This window comes from Crotalus tigris, unplaced genomic scaffold (genome assembly GCF_016545835.1).
Source record: "Crotalus tigris isolate CLP2741 ecotype Arizona unplaced genomic scaffold, ASM1654583v1 scf7180000018549.3470463, whole genome shotgun sequence".
Taxonomy (NCBI): domain Eukaryota; kingdom Metazoa; phylum Chordata; class Lepidosauria; order Squamata; family Viperidae; genus Crotalus; species Crotalus tigris.
Genome location: NW_024097072.1, coordinates 381,089 through 393,591, shown reverse-complemented (window position 1 = coordinate 393,591; position 12,503 = coordinate 381,089). Strand labels below are relative to the sequence as shown.

At 40.6% G+C, this 12,503-nt stretch overlaps 1 protein-coding gene across 5 annotated transcripts in view; it reads right to left on the bottom strand.

The window, feature by feature from the left end:
• The window catches only part of EBF2 (EBF transcription factor 2), a 198,430-nt gene that overhangs the window by 35,501 nt on the left and 150,426 nt on the right, over positions 1 to 12,503 (bottom strand). For all 5 annotated transcript variants that reach the window (XM_039354182.1, XM_039354181.1, XM_039354180.1 and 2 more), the window contains exons 8-9: positions 8,651 to 8,768; positions 641 to 771 (exon numbers count right to left, since the gene is read on the bottom strand). In XM_039354182.1, the coding sequence (XP_039210116.1) occupies positions 641 to 771; positions 8,651 to 8,768 (249 nt within the window). The remainder of the gene's footprint in view (positions 1 to 640; positions 772 to 8,650; positions 8,769 to 12,503) is intronic.

Below are 12,503 nucleotides of genomic sequence, written 5' to 3'. Positions count from 1 at the left end.
TACAATTTGAAGTTCCAGATTAGAAATACTTTTGAAATATTTCTCCCCAACTCTGGAATTCTAAACTACTTGCTCTATTTTCCAAAGTGGAATTAGCATAATTTGGAATTTCCCGTGATTTTTCTTTTGGGTTTTATATAGCACGTTAGAAGTGGATATCTTTACTGTATTTTATTTATTTATTTACTTTGTATTCTGACACTTTATGAATTATTCTTTTGACTATAATCTCTGGTTTTGTGAAGTATGCTTTGATCCATGCACAGAAGTACAGGCCTATATGTAAAAGACAACGTGTGTGTGTGCATGTGTGTGTGTGTGTGTGTGTGTGTGTTTGCCTGTGTGCACATGCATGGTATCTATAATCACATCAGCATTGTTTTTTGTTGTTGTTTGGAAGGTGGTAATCAATCTGAATGAAAGAAAACACGGACATTTGCACTACATAATGTATAACTGTGTAGACTGGACTCAAATTAAAACAGAAAGATAGCAACGGAAAACGTTATGAAACTTTACTCTCCTTGGATGCTACCATTTACATTTTATTCTCTGAGAGATGATTAGTGCAATTCCAAACTACCTTGACTGTTCAAGAACAGTCTGAAAAAAAATGCAACTAGGAAGCAAGCTTGCCTACCTCACTCCACACAAGCATGGTCCCAAATACGACTTGAAGCCCATCAAAAAAGTTGTCCCCTATAATGATCACCATGGCTCCACCAGTGGTCCAGCCTTCACTTGGACTAATAGCTTTGATGCATGGGGTAGCTAAAGAGAGAAGTGACAAGAAGAAGAAAAGAAAGGGACAATAGAGTTAGCTTTTAGATGAAGCTCCTATGAAGTCTTCTTTTGATGGTTCTATGGCTTCCAATTTCTTGGCTATCCTCCCCCCCCCCCACACCCCGTATAACAGCAATGTAGCACAAGGCACAATGATATCTCTTATGGGAACTGTGAAAACATAATATTTGGTTACAAATTATTAAACACACACACACACACACACACTCAAAAGTCATGAGATCACCCAACCTCATGAGCTTCAGGTAGTTATGAATTGCAATTAATGAGAATAGAGTAGAGTAGAGTAGAGGAACGTTGTCCATGGGGTCATGATGGGTCAGACACGACTTTGCACCTAACAACAACAACAAGAGTAGAGTAGAGTAGAGTGGAGTGGAGTGGAGTGGAGTGGAGTGGAATGGAGTAGAGTAGAGTAGAGTAGAGTAGAGTAGAGTAGAGTAGAGTAGAGTAGAGTAGAGTAGAGTAGAATAGAATAGAATAGAATAGAATAGAATAGAATAGAATAGAATAGAATAGAATAGAATATTCTTTATTGGACAGCTCTACTACAAACAAATAAAATCCAAGGAGATTAAACATAAGACAGTGCTGTGGGAATATGGTGTTTAGGTGAGGATGCAAAATCTGATACTATATGGTGATCCATTAATATTTCAATCATTTAAATTCATTTTCATCATCATTAGTGGATGTCTGTATTATCCCACTCAGTTTGCCCTGGGACTCTGAAGAGATAGCTAAGTTTTCTCTTCCTGGAAATTCCCAGCCAAGAAAATTTATCCCAAACAAGCTTGTTCAAGTTTGTTTAGCAGGGGTTTGCCAAAGGCAGAGAGAAAATGAGTGCCTAAAACAGATGCTGAAAAGACCTTTTTCACCCCGTACTTTCTTGTTTCTGGATAATTTTGGAAAATTCTTTCGCCTTTCAGCGATGTCCATCTTCTATGCTGTCAAGAATTTAGGACAATTCACATGAGAATTTTCATTTGGTTTCTGTGGTTCGCCACTTCCCTGCCTTCTTCTCCAGTCTGGGAACTGAAGTTTGGAGAAATACTGAAGATTCACAGTGTTGCTGCCTCACTGGAATTAAGACATTGGCTTAACACACAAATAGAAAGCGAGATTTCCTCCATCATATTTACTGAAAGGACCATAAATGACTGAGTTCATAGAACACATTAAACCACACAGAAGCACGTAAGTGTTCTGTGTAGCCAGGGAGAAAGAAGTCAGGTAAATTGGGATGATAAATGATGATTTCCTGCATTTAATTCCTCTGAGAGCTTGAAGTGAGGTACATGGGAAGGATTCATGCAATTTTGCCCTCAATGAAATCCCTATGAAGTGATAGTGATGGCGATGATGGAGAGGGAGGTGGGGAGAGGGAGAGAAAGAAAGAGAGAGGGATAAGGAGGGAGAGGGGAGAAGGAAAGAGGGAGGAAGAGGGAGGGAGGGAGAGAGAGAGAGAGAGAGAGAGAGAGATACAGAGAGAGCAACTAAGATGATCCAAGGCCTGGAGACTAAAATATATGAAGAATGGCTGTAGGACTTGGGTTTGCCTAATCTAAAGAAAAGAAGAAATAGGGGTGACATGATGGCAGTATTCCAGTATTTGAGGGGCTACCACAAAGAAGAGGGGGGTCATGTTATTCTCCAAAGCACCAGAGGGCAGGACAAGAAACAATGGTTGGAAACTAATCAAAGAGAGAAGCAATCTGGAATTAAGGAGAAAGTTCCTAACAGTGAGGACAATTAACCAGTGGAACAGCTTCCCTTCAGAAATAGTGGGTGCTCCGTCACTGGAGGTTTTTAAGAAGAGACTAGACATTCATCTGTCTGTGATGGTATAGGTTCTCCTGCCTGAGCAGGAGGCTGGACTAGAAACCTCCAAGGTTCCTTTCAGCTCTAATCTAGTCTAGTCTAGTCTAGTCTAATCTAGTCTAGTCTAGTCTAGTCTATTACAGAAACTCCCAAGGGTTTTAGATAGCCAGAGTGAGAATTCCACCTGTGTCTCTGGAGAGTGGCTAACACTCATATCAGTCAGTACTTGATTAGACACATCACTGCTCTTGAATGGGATTAAAGTAGTGATCAGCAAAAATAAAGGACTCCACCAGGGAAGCGAATTATGACCGCAGTATTTCCCAATTTTATATAAAGCATTTTCAGCAAATTCTTCTTTTTAGTTGCTTGCTCCTTTCAAAAAGGCATGGGTGTCTTCCAGGAGGCAACTCCTCCCAAAGTGGCTGATATGGCAACATCATGGAATAAGTCATCGATCATGAATGCTTTCCTCCATCAAGAAAACAAAAATTTTAAAAAAGAGAGAATGCTAATAAAAAAGCAGCCATTTTTATGTGATGATAGCCACTAAGTTAGAAAAAAATCATGGAGGATCTTTCTCTCACTGGCTATAAGCCTTGAGGGAATTACAAAGAGCAGAGTATAATGGATGAGGCCTGTATCCATCTTTGCTGTAGAACTCTTCCCACAACATGTTTAACTGGGACAATTAGGGGTTTAATATGTTGTGATTAACTGACCCAGTTAGCCAGTCCCCAAAGGATCACAGTTAACCCCAAACAGGCTCAGTCATGCAAGGTGAAACTAATTCCACCCACTCAGTTGTCAAATGGAACATTTAAATCCTACTCTACCAGGAAAAACAGCTGTAGAAGAAGAGTGGCTTGGAAAAGTAAACTTCTCCATTATCAAATTCGTTTTTAAGACTTTGCAGTACAGACTGTTCTCCCGGGTTCAGGCGAATTGCAGCAAAAAGACCATGCTATCGCTGTCAGGCTGATGTCATGAAACTTTTCCAATCTCCTGGTGGTGCAAAAGCTTATGAGACATTTGTTAGAGGAAACAGTCAGGGATGGACATTGTATTCCCAGAATGGAATTCCCAAAGGTGCTTTTTCAAGAGGCAACTGGATTTCTTTGTTTTTCCTTGAAGATGTTTCGCTTCTCATCCAAGAGAATTCTTTAATCTTTCATTATTCTTTGTTCATATTTAAACATCACATTAACTCAGAAGTTTGAACTTGTCACATATGAGGACCACTTCAGTAGCCAGAGGGTCACAACACCAAAGATTTTCATACTTTAGTTTGCCTTCATTTCGCTTGAAAGGCATCTGGACTTTCTTTGTTTGTCCTTGAAGACGTTTCGCTTCTCATCCAAGAAGCTTCTTCAGTTCTGAAGAAGTTTCTTGGGTGAGAAATGACATGTCTTCAAGCAAAAACAAAGAAAGTCCAGTTGTCTCTTGAAAAAGCACCTTTGGGACAACCATCACCTGGATGACGGAGAATCTTCATAGACTTCCAGAATGGAAGTTTTGACTTATCTTGATTGTGTATTGCCTGAATCACTGGTAAGGAGATCTTGCTGTGATAAGAATACAACAGTATTCTTGTGCAACAAAAGTACAGCAACATTAAACCAATTGCAATGCGTGATTGTCCCTGGGAAGGGGGTGAATGACGACAGATGACATCATGCAAACAGTTTACTTATATCAGACATCATGACCCAAGTACATAACTGTAATATTTGTGCACTGACTCAATGTCATCATGTCCTCCTCTTGATGTTATGATGACTTGGTACACATGCCTACACCACAATCTTGCAATCAATAGGCCTAGTTACAAAATTCAAACAGAACCCACAGAAGCAATTTCTGAAAGAAGAAATGTTTAAAAAATGCAACCTTTTTATTTACAATTGCAATCTTGATGGAAGTTAACCTCAATGTTCTTATTAGTTATTTTAGGTTTTTTTCAGAGATACACTTTGATCTGTTTGATATATTCCACTTATCCAGTTTGCTTGGTTTTGGTTTTTTCATGTGAAATCAGCTCTTGTGATTTACAACCTATGGTTGATGGCATATAAAAAAGCTGGTCATTGTAGTTAATTAAGTAAATTATGATTACACAAACCACGGTGACTATGATGTGCAAAGTCAGCTATTAACCACAGTTACATACTTCCAGTTTTCTCTTGAGAAAAATGCACATTTTTCCTGTTTTCTTCATTCTCCTTTTCTCTCCTTTTTCCTTAGCATGCGCTTCCTTGTGACTGAAAAAAAATATCTATTGTCTGTCTCTTGGAGTAGACCTGAAGTTTATTTGTCATAATCTGATGGCGCCTCAAATTGTTTTGATTAAATAAAAATATTTCTTTTTCCTCCAGAGCTGCGTGTTGAAAACAAGAGTTTCACTGATGGCTTGAATATAGTGAAAATCCTCCCATTTCATCCCAATTTAACTCATGCTAAGCCCGCCTGGTTTTTATAAGATAGGGTAAATCCCCCATCTTGCCCCCCCTCCTTCCCATCCATTCAAGGCCTCTGGACTATACATCCCATCAAGATCCCAATATGGTTTTCCAGTCCATAACCAAAGTCAATCCATCACTCGATTCCCAATGTTGACAAGGTCAAAGGTGGCGGGGAGGCTTGGCAGAGTTCCAAAACTATAAGACTCCTTTGAACAGCCAGTCAATCACATTCAATCAGTCAAGGAAAAAGTGGAAGGTTTCGTAGGCTTAGAAGCTTGGGAGTTTTCCTTCTACCATTTCACTACCCGCTGGGGGAGAATTAACACTGCTCTGAATTCTTCACTGATTCAATCATTTTTCTTCTAGTTCATTAATTCTCCTCTAGGTTGAGGCAGGGCATATTTTAACAGGAAGGAGTGGGGGGGGGAGGGAATGCAACAAAACAAGCCTAATGAAATAATAGACCAACTTGTCTCTTCTAGTAACGTCACAAAGCTTTCTCACTTTCACTCGCTACAGGGAATGGCCCAAGAGGGGCTTCTCCGTGCTTTTTTTTTTTTTTTTTTAAGAAAAAGGGAAAGGGGGAAAAAAAAGGGGGGGAAGACCTGGTGCCAGAATGGGGCTTGGAGAGAGAGTGGAGGCGATTATCCAATTTGAAGCTTAGCAGATCCAACGATTTGTAATTGCTTGAAAATACAGCCTGCAGACCGATGGCCGATGCCTCACTTAGCCAAACAAACGAAAATCAATTAGTGTCAGTTTCCCTTCTGCGCATTGTTATGTTTCGCACCGTTTGTTTAAGCGAGTGGCTGACACTTTTTCATACACATCTTGCTTGAGGGTCCCATTTCTGTTTAACTAAGATGTCATGTGGCTTGATTTGCTCAAAGATCAACTCCAGCCCAGCTGAGCTAAAAGTCTGACGTGCTTTGTCGCCTTTTGGCTCTTCCAAATGCAAGGAGTAAAGGGGTGGGTTAGGGTGGGAGAGAGAGAGAGAGAGAGAGAGAGAGAGAGAGAGAGAGAGAGAGAGAGAGAGAGAGAGAGAGAGAGAGAGAGAGAGAGAGAGAGAGAGGAAAAGTCAGGGGCAACCCAAGCTTCTTTGCAAAATAACTGTTGCAAATTCGGAGGCCATCGACTTGAACTGCGAGAAATGGCTCCTTGAGTGAGCAAGGTAACCCTCTAGCAAATGGAGTTTAGCCACGGCCAATGAGCCACATTCTTGCTGCCAAAGTGCAGGATTGGAGAAGATGGCAAAGTGAAAGGAGAGAAAGAACTGGGTCACTTGTGAATATATCTCCACCACTCCGGGGCAATTATGAACTTGTCACAGGGGGGGAACTGGGCCAGGGATGTGAGTTTCTTTGCTTAACTACCCCAGGGCCCAAAATTGAACTAGCAAGTCTGCAGAGAGGCTGTTGATTTTATTTGGCTGGATACAGGCACCACCTTATTCCAGCCCTTTCCTTACATTGCCCAACGTCACAGATATAAAAACAGGACTCAGATATAAATGCTGTGATTTTTCCTTCTTTTCACAATGCTGTGATTTTTTATAATTTCCGCAAGTCCTGGTGTAGGTGGATAACATGTCCCATTCCAAATTACTAAGACATATCTGTCCTTGTGCTACACTTTGCTCTGTTTTGCTCATTTTTCCTAGTTTAAATGAGAGGAGATTATGCTGATTTTAGGCAAGAACTGATAGGTCAGAGCAAGTGGAAAATCTGGGGGCTTCCACGTCACTGTCAAGTTTCACGGTGACATGGTAACATTTAAGTACTGAGATAGCAGTTCAAACAGACTTCACGTAGTCTGAGCAGCAAAAGAAACATTCCTCCTTACAAAACAGAAAAAGAAAATATCCTGCCTTGTCCATTTGTATGGCATGACCACAAAGGTGGATACAATTATGGTGGTAATACCAGGGGACGTAAAAATAACGAGCTTGTTATTCTAAGCCATAGTGGAGGTTGACTTTGGCTTAGTGCAGTTTGAGAGTCCAGCCACTTCAATTTGCAAATCATAATTTAGGGCCGCGCACCAACCATAAACATAGCCTATTCAACACATCGTGATTCATTAAGCCCTGGAATGTGTGAATTTAGACACTGTTTCTAAATCACGGCTTGTAGTTTAGCATCATGTGTAAACTAGGCTGCTACAGTTTGCTCAAGAAAGCCACAGCCTGGCCTGAGGAATGCACACAACTCTCCAAGTAATTTTTCTATGGTTTGCCGCAGGGCTCAGGAAAGAACAAGGGATTTGAGTGTAACATTCATTTCTCGTCTGATAAGGACGATCTCTAAATCAGCAGTCACTAACCTTTCCAGCTTGGCAGACTGGTGGGATCTGGGGAGGGGAGTGGGGACAATTCCATGTGAGTGGCAGGTGCATATGTGAGTGCAAGTGGAGCTTTGTGTGCAAGCGTGCTCACCCACTGCTTGCGTGGCCTGGTTCCAAATGGGCCGGGGGGGTTGGATACCCCTGCTCTAAAGGAATCCCCATGGCCCATTTCAGAATGTACACGATGTGAGATGAGACCAAGAGGGATTGACAGAGAGAAAGAGGAGAGAAAGGAGGATGTCTACTCAGACTCAGTGTAGAACCATAGAAACTGGGTCATTCGCTACCACATGACAGGAAAGTATAGCTGCAGTTTGCCAGTCTTGGCAGGCATAGAAAAGAATGTAGGTGAAGAAGGAATAGGTCCATATGGAAGGGACTACATTCCTAGTCCCACACAATGAGAACTAGGTCCAGGACTGGAGACCAAACAAGTGGTAAAGAACAGGAACTGAGTCAGCTGTGATGCTTGGGGCTAGGTAGTGCCTGCCTTTGGTCTGTCCTGTTCAAGCACCGTCAGTCTTTCCAGGTAAACCAGATAGGAAGCATGACTAGATGAATTAATTCTACTTGATTGTGAGGCTAATTAACAAAGTCTTGCAAGCTTCAAAGTACAAACTTCCCGCTGGCATTTTTAACAGCCTGGTCCATTAGGATGGGTTCTTCCTACGTTTTCTTCTCTCACTGTTAAGCCACTCCTGCCTTTCTTGTTTGATTGTCTCATGATCAGGAGGACTAATAAGGCACTCTTGATAAGAGAGAAGGAAAGAAATGTATTTAAATATGCTCTAGAAGGACATCCTTGGAACATGTTAGGGTATGCGGAAAAACAAGTATACATTTGGCATTTGGTAGGCCTTGGCAAGTGACTAGCCAAAAATAGTACATGAGGCCAGGCGAAAAACTCAATTCAATTTGATCTCATTGATCTTAAAAATGTTTTCAAATTAATCACAATTAAACTGATTGTTCTCCAGTTATATTGGTAAATAACTTTTTCCTTCCTGCCCCCTTGATAAAAATTACAACTTGGCACCACGTTTTGGAAGACTTTGGGAAAAACTTTATCCTGGAGGAAGCCAGATGTGTAAAAACCTAGGGGTGGAGGTTTATGATTAAAATTTATATCACCACACAAGTTCTTTTGCATTCTTTTGAAGGTAACGTATATTGGATGACTTCTTCTACCATCACCCTGAAGACCAATGAAGTAATCCTACCTTCTGAAGGATCAAGTCTCCTTGCTCTTCGCCCATGTTTTGAGTTGTTGTGAACAAACATATTGTCTGATACTGCCAGGACATGCCCGTCAACATTCACTGTTGTTGATAACACAACCTGGATGTTAAAAAAAAAAAAGCAGAAAAGAGAAAGGCAGATAAATTACAGCTCCACGATCCATGTTTCATTATCTAGCCAAGTTTAAGCTCACATTCTTGTTTTGTAAGAGTAAATCCAATCCTTATAAGGAGTTAACCTACTAAATAGGACAAAAAAATAGCTTTTCTGTCTTGATTACGATAGTACAACAATGTATACTTGCCTAAGATGAATCAAATGAATGATTTCAACAGCTGAATTGATTCAGTTTGGATTGGCATTGAAACATCCAAATAAATGTGATTTAATCTGGTTCATCAGTTCCCCAAAAAATGTGTGGGGACCATTTCTGTAAAAGTCCCACTTTATCACCAAATCAATTTGAACAGACCTGATTTAATTCAATATGCCAGACCAGTTTTAATACAAAGAGGTAACTTGATTTATCTTTAAACCAAATATTTGAGTTGAATCTTCATGTAAAACTACTAAGTCTCTACTAAACATCACCTCCTAAGGACATTAACAAGATTCTCATGCTTTGATGCAACAGACAGTGGGTAGCTCTTCCAAAGTTTCTTAGCAGACAATATCTCCAACTTTCTTTCAAAAAGCTGTAAATGGGTGGAAAGGGGAAATCCCAGTGTGAGGCAGCGGTAAAGATGCTAAAATAGGACCAGGCATACTCATATTCAGATCACCCTCAGCCTTCAAGAGCAGAACTGATGTTATGGGGAAAAAATAAGAGAAAAGGTTTCTATATCTGCCACCAGATATTGATGGTATATAAACATAACAAATGCATGACATCTCATGCGCATATAAAGCACATGCCAATCATTTTACCTCAAATGTTCAGATAACATGGTGATAAAAATGTTGGTCACCCTTTCTCTAGTCTCCAGTAATTTAAGTGACTCTTCCTGAAGCAAATTTACTGAATGTACTGTACATTATCTATGTCCTGTCTGAGATGATGCTTATGAAACTTTGGAACATTCCATAATGATAGTTATCCATCATCACCATTCAATCTTTAGAGATTGAACAAATCCATGCATTCTTCTTTGTCTTTCTCCTCCTCCTCCTCCTTAGTTGGATATGGTCATTTCTTTATTCAAAGTTGCTTCCATAATTGCCTTCTAAAAACAATGCAACTCAAAGGAAGAGGAATGGAAAGAGTAAAGGAAAACAGGTCCTTGTGATAGAAAGCCGTAATGGTTTGTGGATCTGATCATAACACTCTTCTGAAAGATGTACTACTTAAAGATAGAATGGAAACAGCTCAAAGACAGAAAGAAGCCAAGGCATTGATCTCACTTCTGTGCTAACATGGTGACTACATTTCCTGTCTTGCTGGGAAATATGCAGGGGGGGGGGAAATCTCCACAAAAGCTTTTTGCATACAGAAAAACTTATCAGGGCTAGAAAGTGGGAGACTGTGAGTTCTAGTTCCACCTTAGAAACAAAGCCAACTTGGTGCCTTGGGACCAATCACACTCTCTCCCACCATAGCAATAATAAGGCATTGGCAAACCATTTCCAATTCCCAAAATATTGGGAGGGAGGGAAGGAGGGAGGGAGGGAGGGAAGAAAGAAGGAAGGAAGGAAGGAAGGAAGGAAGGAAGGAAGGAAGGAAGGAAGGAAGGAAGGAAGGAAGGAAGGAAGGAAGGAAGGAAGGGAGTTTCCAAGTTGATGCCCATCATTACATGGTGCTGCAGTGAGTTCCACAGGCTAACTGCTTCCTTTTAACCTGTGTCTTCCATCATTCATCTCCCCTTAATCTGACCTGAATATCCTCTCATTCAGAAACACTGGTTGCTGCTAGATATCTAATTGAAGCATCTTGTGTGTAACTCAAAGAGACAAAAAAGAGGCACGAGGGAGCCAACACATGTGAAGGAAAAGAGATGGGCATTTAGGAAATATGAAATGTAAATAAATAAAACTTGTAGCATGCTTTGGCAACCTACGGATATCCTAGAAATCAAACGAAAGCTCCATTTCCAAGTTAAGCGTAGGCACGTCAAAACTGGAAAATCCAGGAAGTTGTACGGATAAAGAAAATGTTGGAAACATCCTCAGATTCAGGGAAGCAGAACTTGGACATTGTAGTTGTGGACTTCAGTTCATGTTTGTGACAGGGCGGGGGGGGGAGTAAGATTGAAGTCTAGGATTGAGTGACAAAGAGAAAAGAATAAGAACTTCACAAGGGGCAAGGAGGATTGCCTTAATCCTAGATATCCCATTGTAAAAGAGTCTTTAACAGCTGATAAATTATTTCCTTTCCTTTCTCCTCCCTTTTTTTTTGGAAAGGAGAGATCGGAAAACCATTTTTCCTTCCTAGACCATTTTTATGCTGACTGAACAGATGCGTGCTCTTTCCTGCTCGCTCTCTCTCCCCTCAATATGAGTTTAATTCATGCCAAAAGGCACTTGTCATACTTCACATTAAGGGTGCCTTTGCATTCCTGCCCCCAAACGTGTTGCTTTTGTGTGCCAAAAAGGTTTCGTCATTTGACAGTCTAGCTAGGTGGAGCTGGGAGGACGTTGTTCCAAAGTGAATATTTCCCCCATGACACGTGAGAACTCCAGCAGATGCAGTTCATTATTTTCCCTTAAACAATGGAAATAAATTTTAATCTCTTTCTGGCCAGCCCAGACCACACTACGGCAACAAGGGAATAAGGCTGAATTATTCCAGTGTCTGAAATATTTACGAGAGGATTTTAAATTGTAACCAAATGTAAACCGAAGAGTGGGCTGTTGCACCTTCGTATAATAGACACAAATCTAACCGCAAACAGACAAAACACTGTATTCTAAACATCCACGGGGACAGAGATAAATAGCCAATCACGTAACATGTTAATATATTTTGCGTCCAGATTAAAAATGTACACACCGTAAAGTTTAATTCATAAGAAGCAGAGGAAGAGGGCATTCAGAAATTTCAATGATTTGGCATCAAGGAAGATGGAATGGGAGGCATGTTTCATATCTTATTATATTAGGTAGAATTTAGTTTCCAGTGTGGAAGATAGGTTTAATAGATGCCCTAATTCTTCTGGTTCTATTAATGAAGGATCTCCTTCCCCAGTCTGGAAGTAATGTTTAATCCAGAATGTAGCACTGTAAATATGTATTTATTAAACAATTTATTATGGCTGCCCAATTCACACATGGTGACTCTGATGTAGGCAGGGCTACTATCAGGGCTAAACCCAGTCAAGAGACAGTAAGATCCAGTCGGGTTCAATCCTTTATTTGGTGTTCCTAATGAACAGAATCTTGCCAAACTAAAGTCATAACTTTCTAACCTACTAAATATATCCTGAGAGATGCTATCCTGCTTTCTCGCCTCCATCATCCTGTTCTGGACTGCTCAATCTCTTCATCTGGACCTGTTTCTGGGAAGACTCTGAGTTGGCAAAATGCTTCTCCTCCTGTTAGGTGGAGGAAATATGGAGCCAGGATAAGTTCAAAAGCACTGTGTAAATGAAGATTCAATCATCCAAGCCAAAAGTATCTAAAAAGGTTAAATATTAACGACTGCACCAAAGTTTATAACAAACTTTGGTCCAGTTGTCCTGATTTAATCTTTTTAGATATTCAAAAGTACCGCAAGTTTATTCCAGGCAACCTATACAAAGAATCTGATCTACCAACGGTCACGGCAAATGGGTGCCAGATAAGAGTCAACAGACTTTGAATGGGGAGGGGCTGGGCTTAGGTCTCTTTTGGGGGCATACG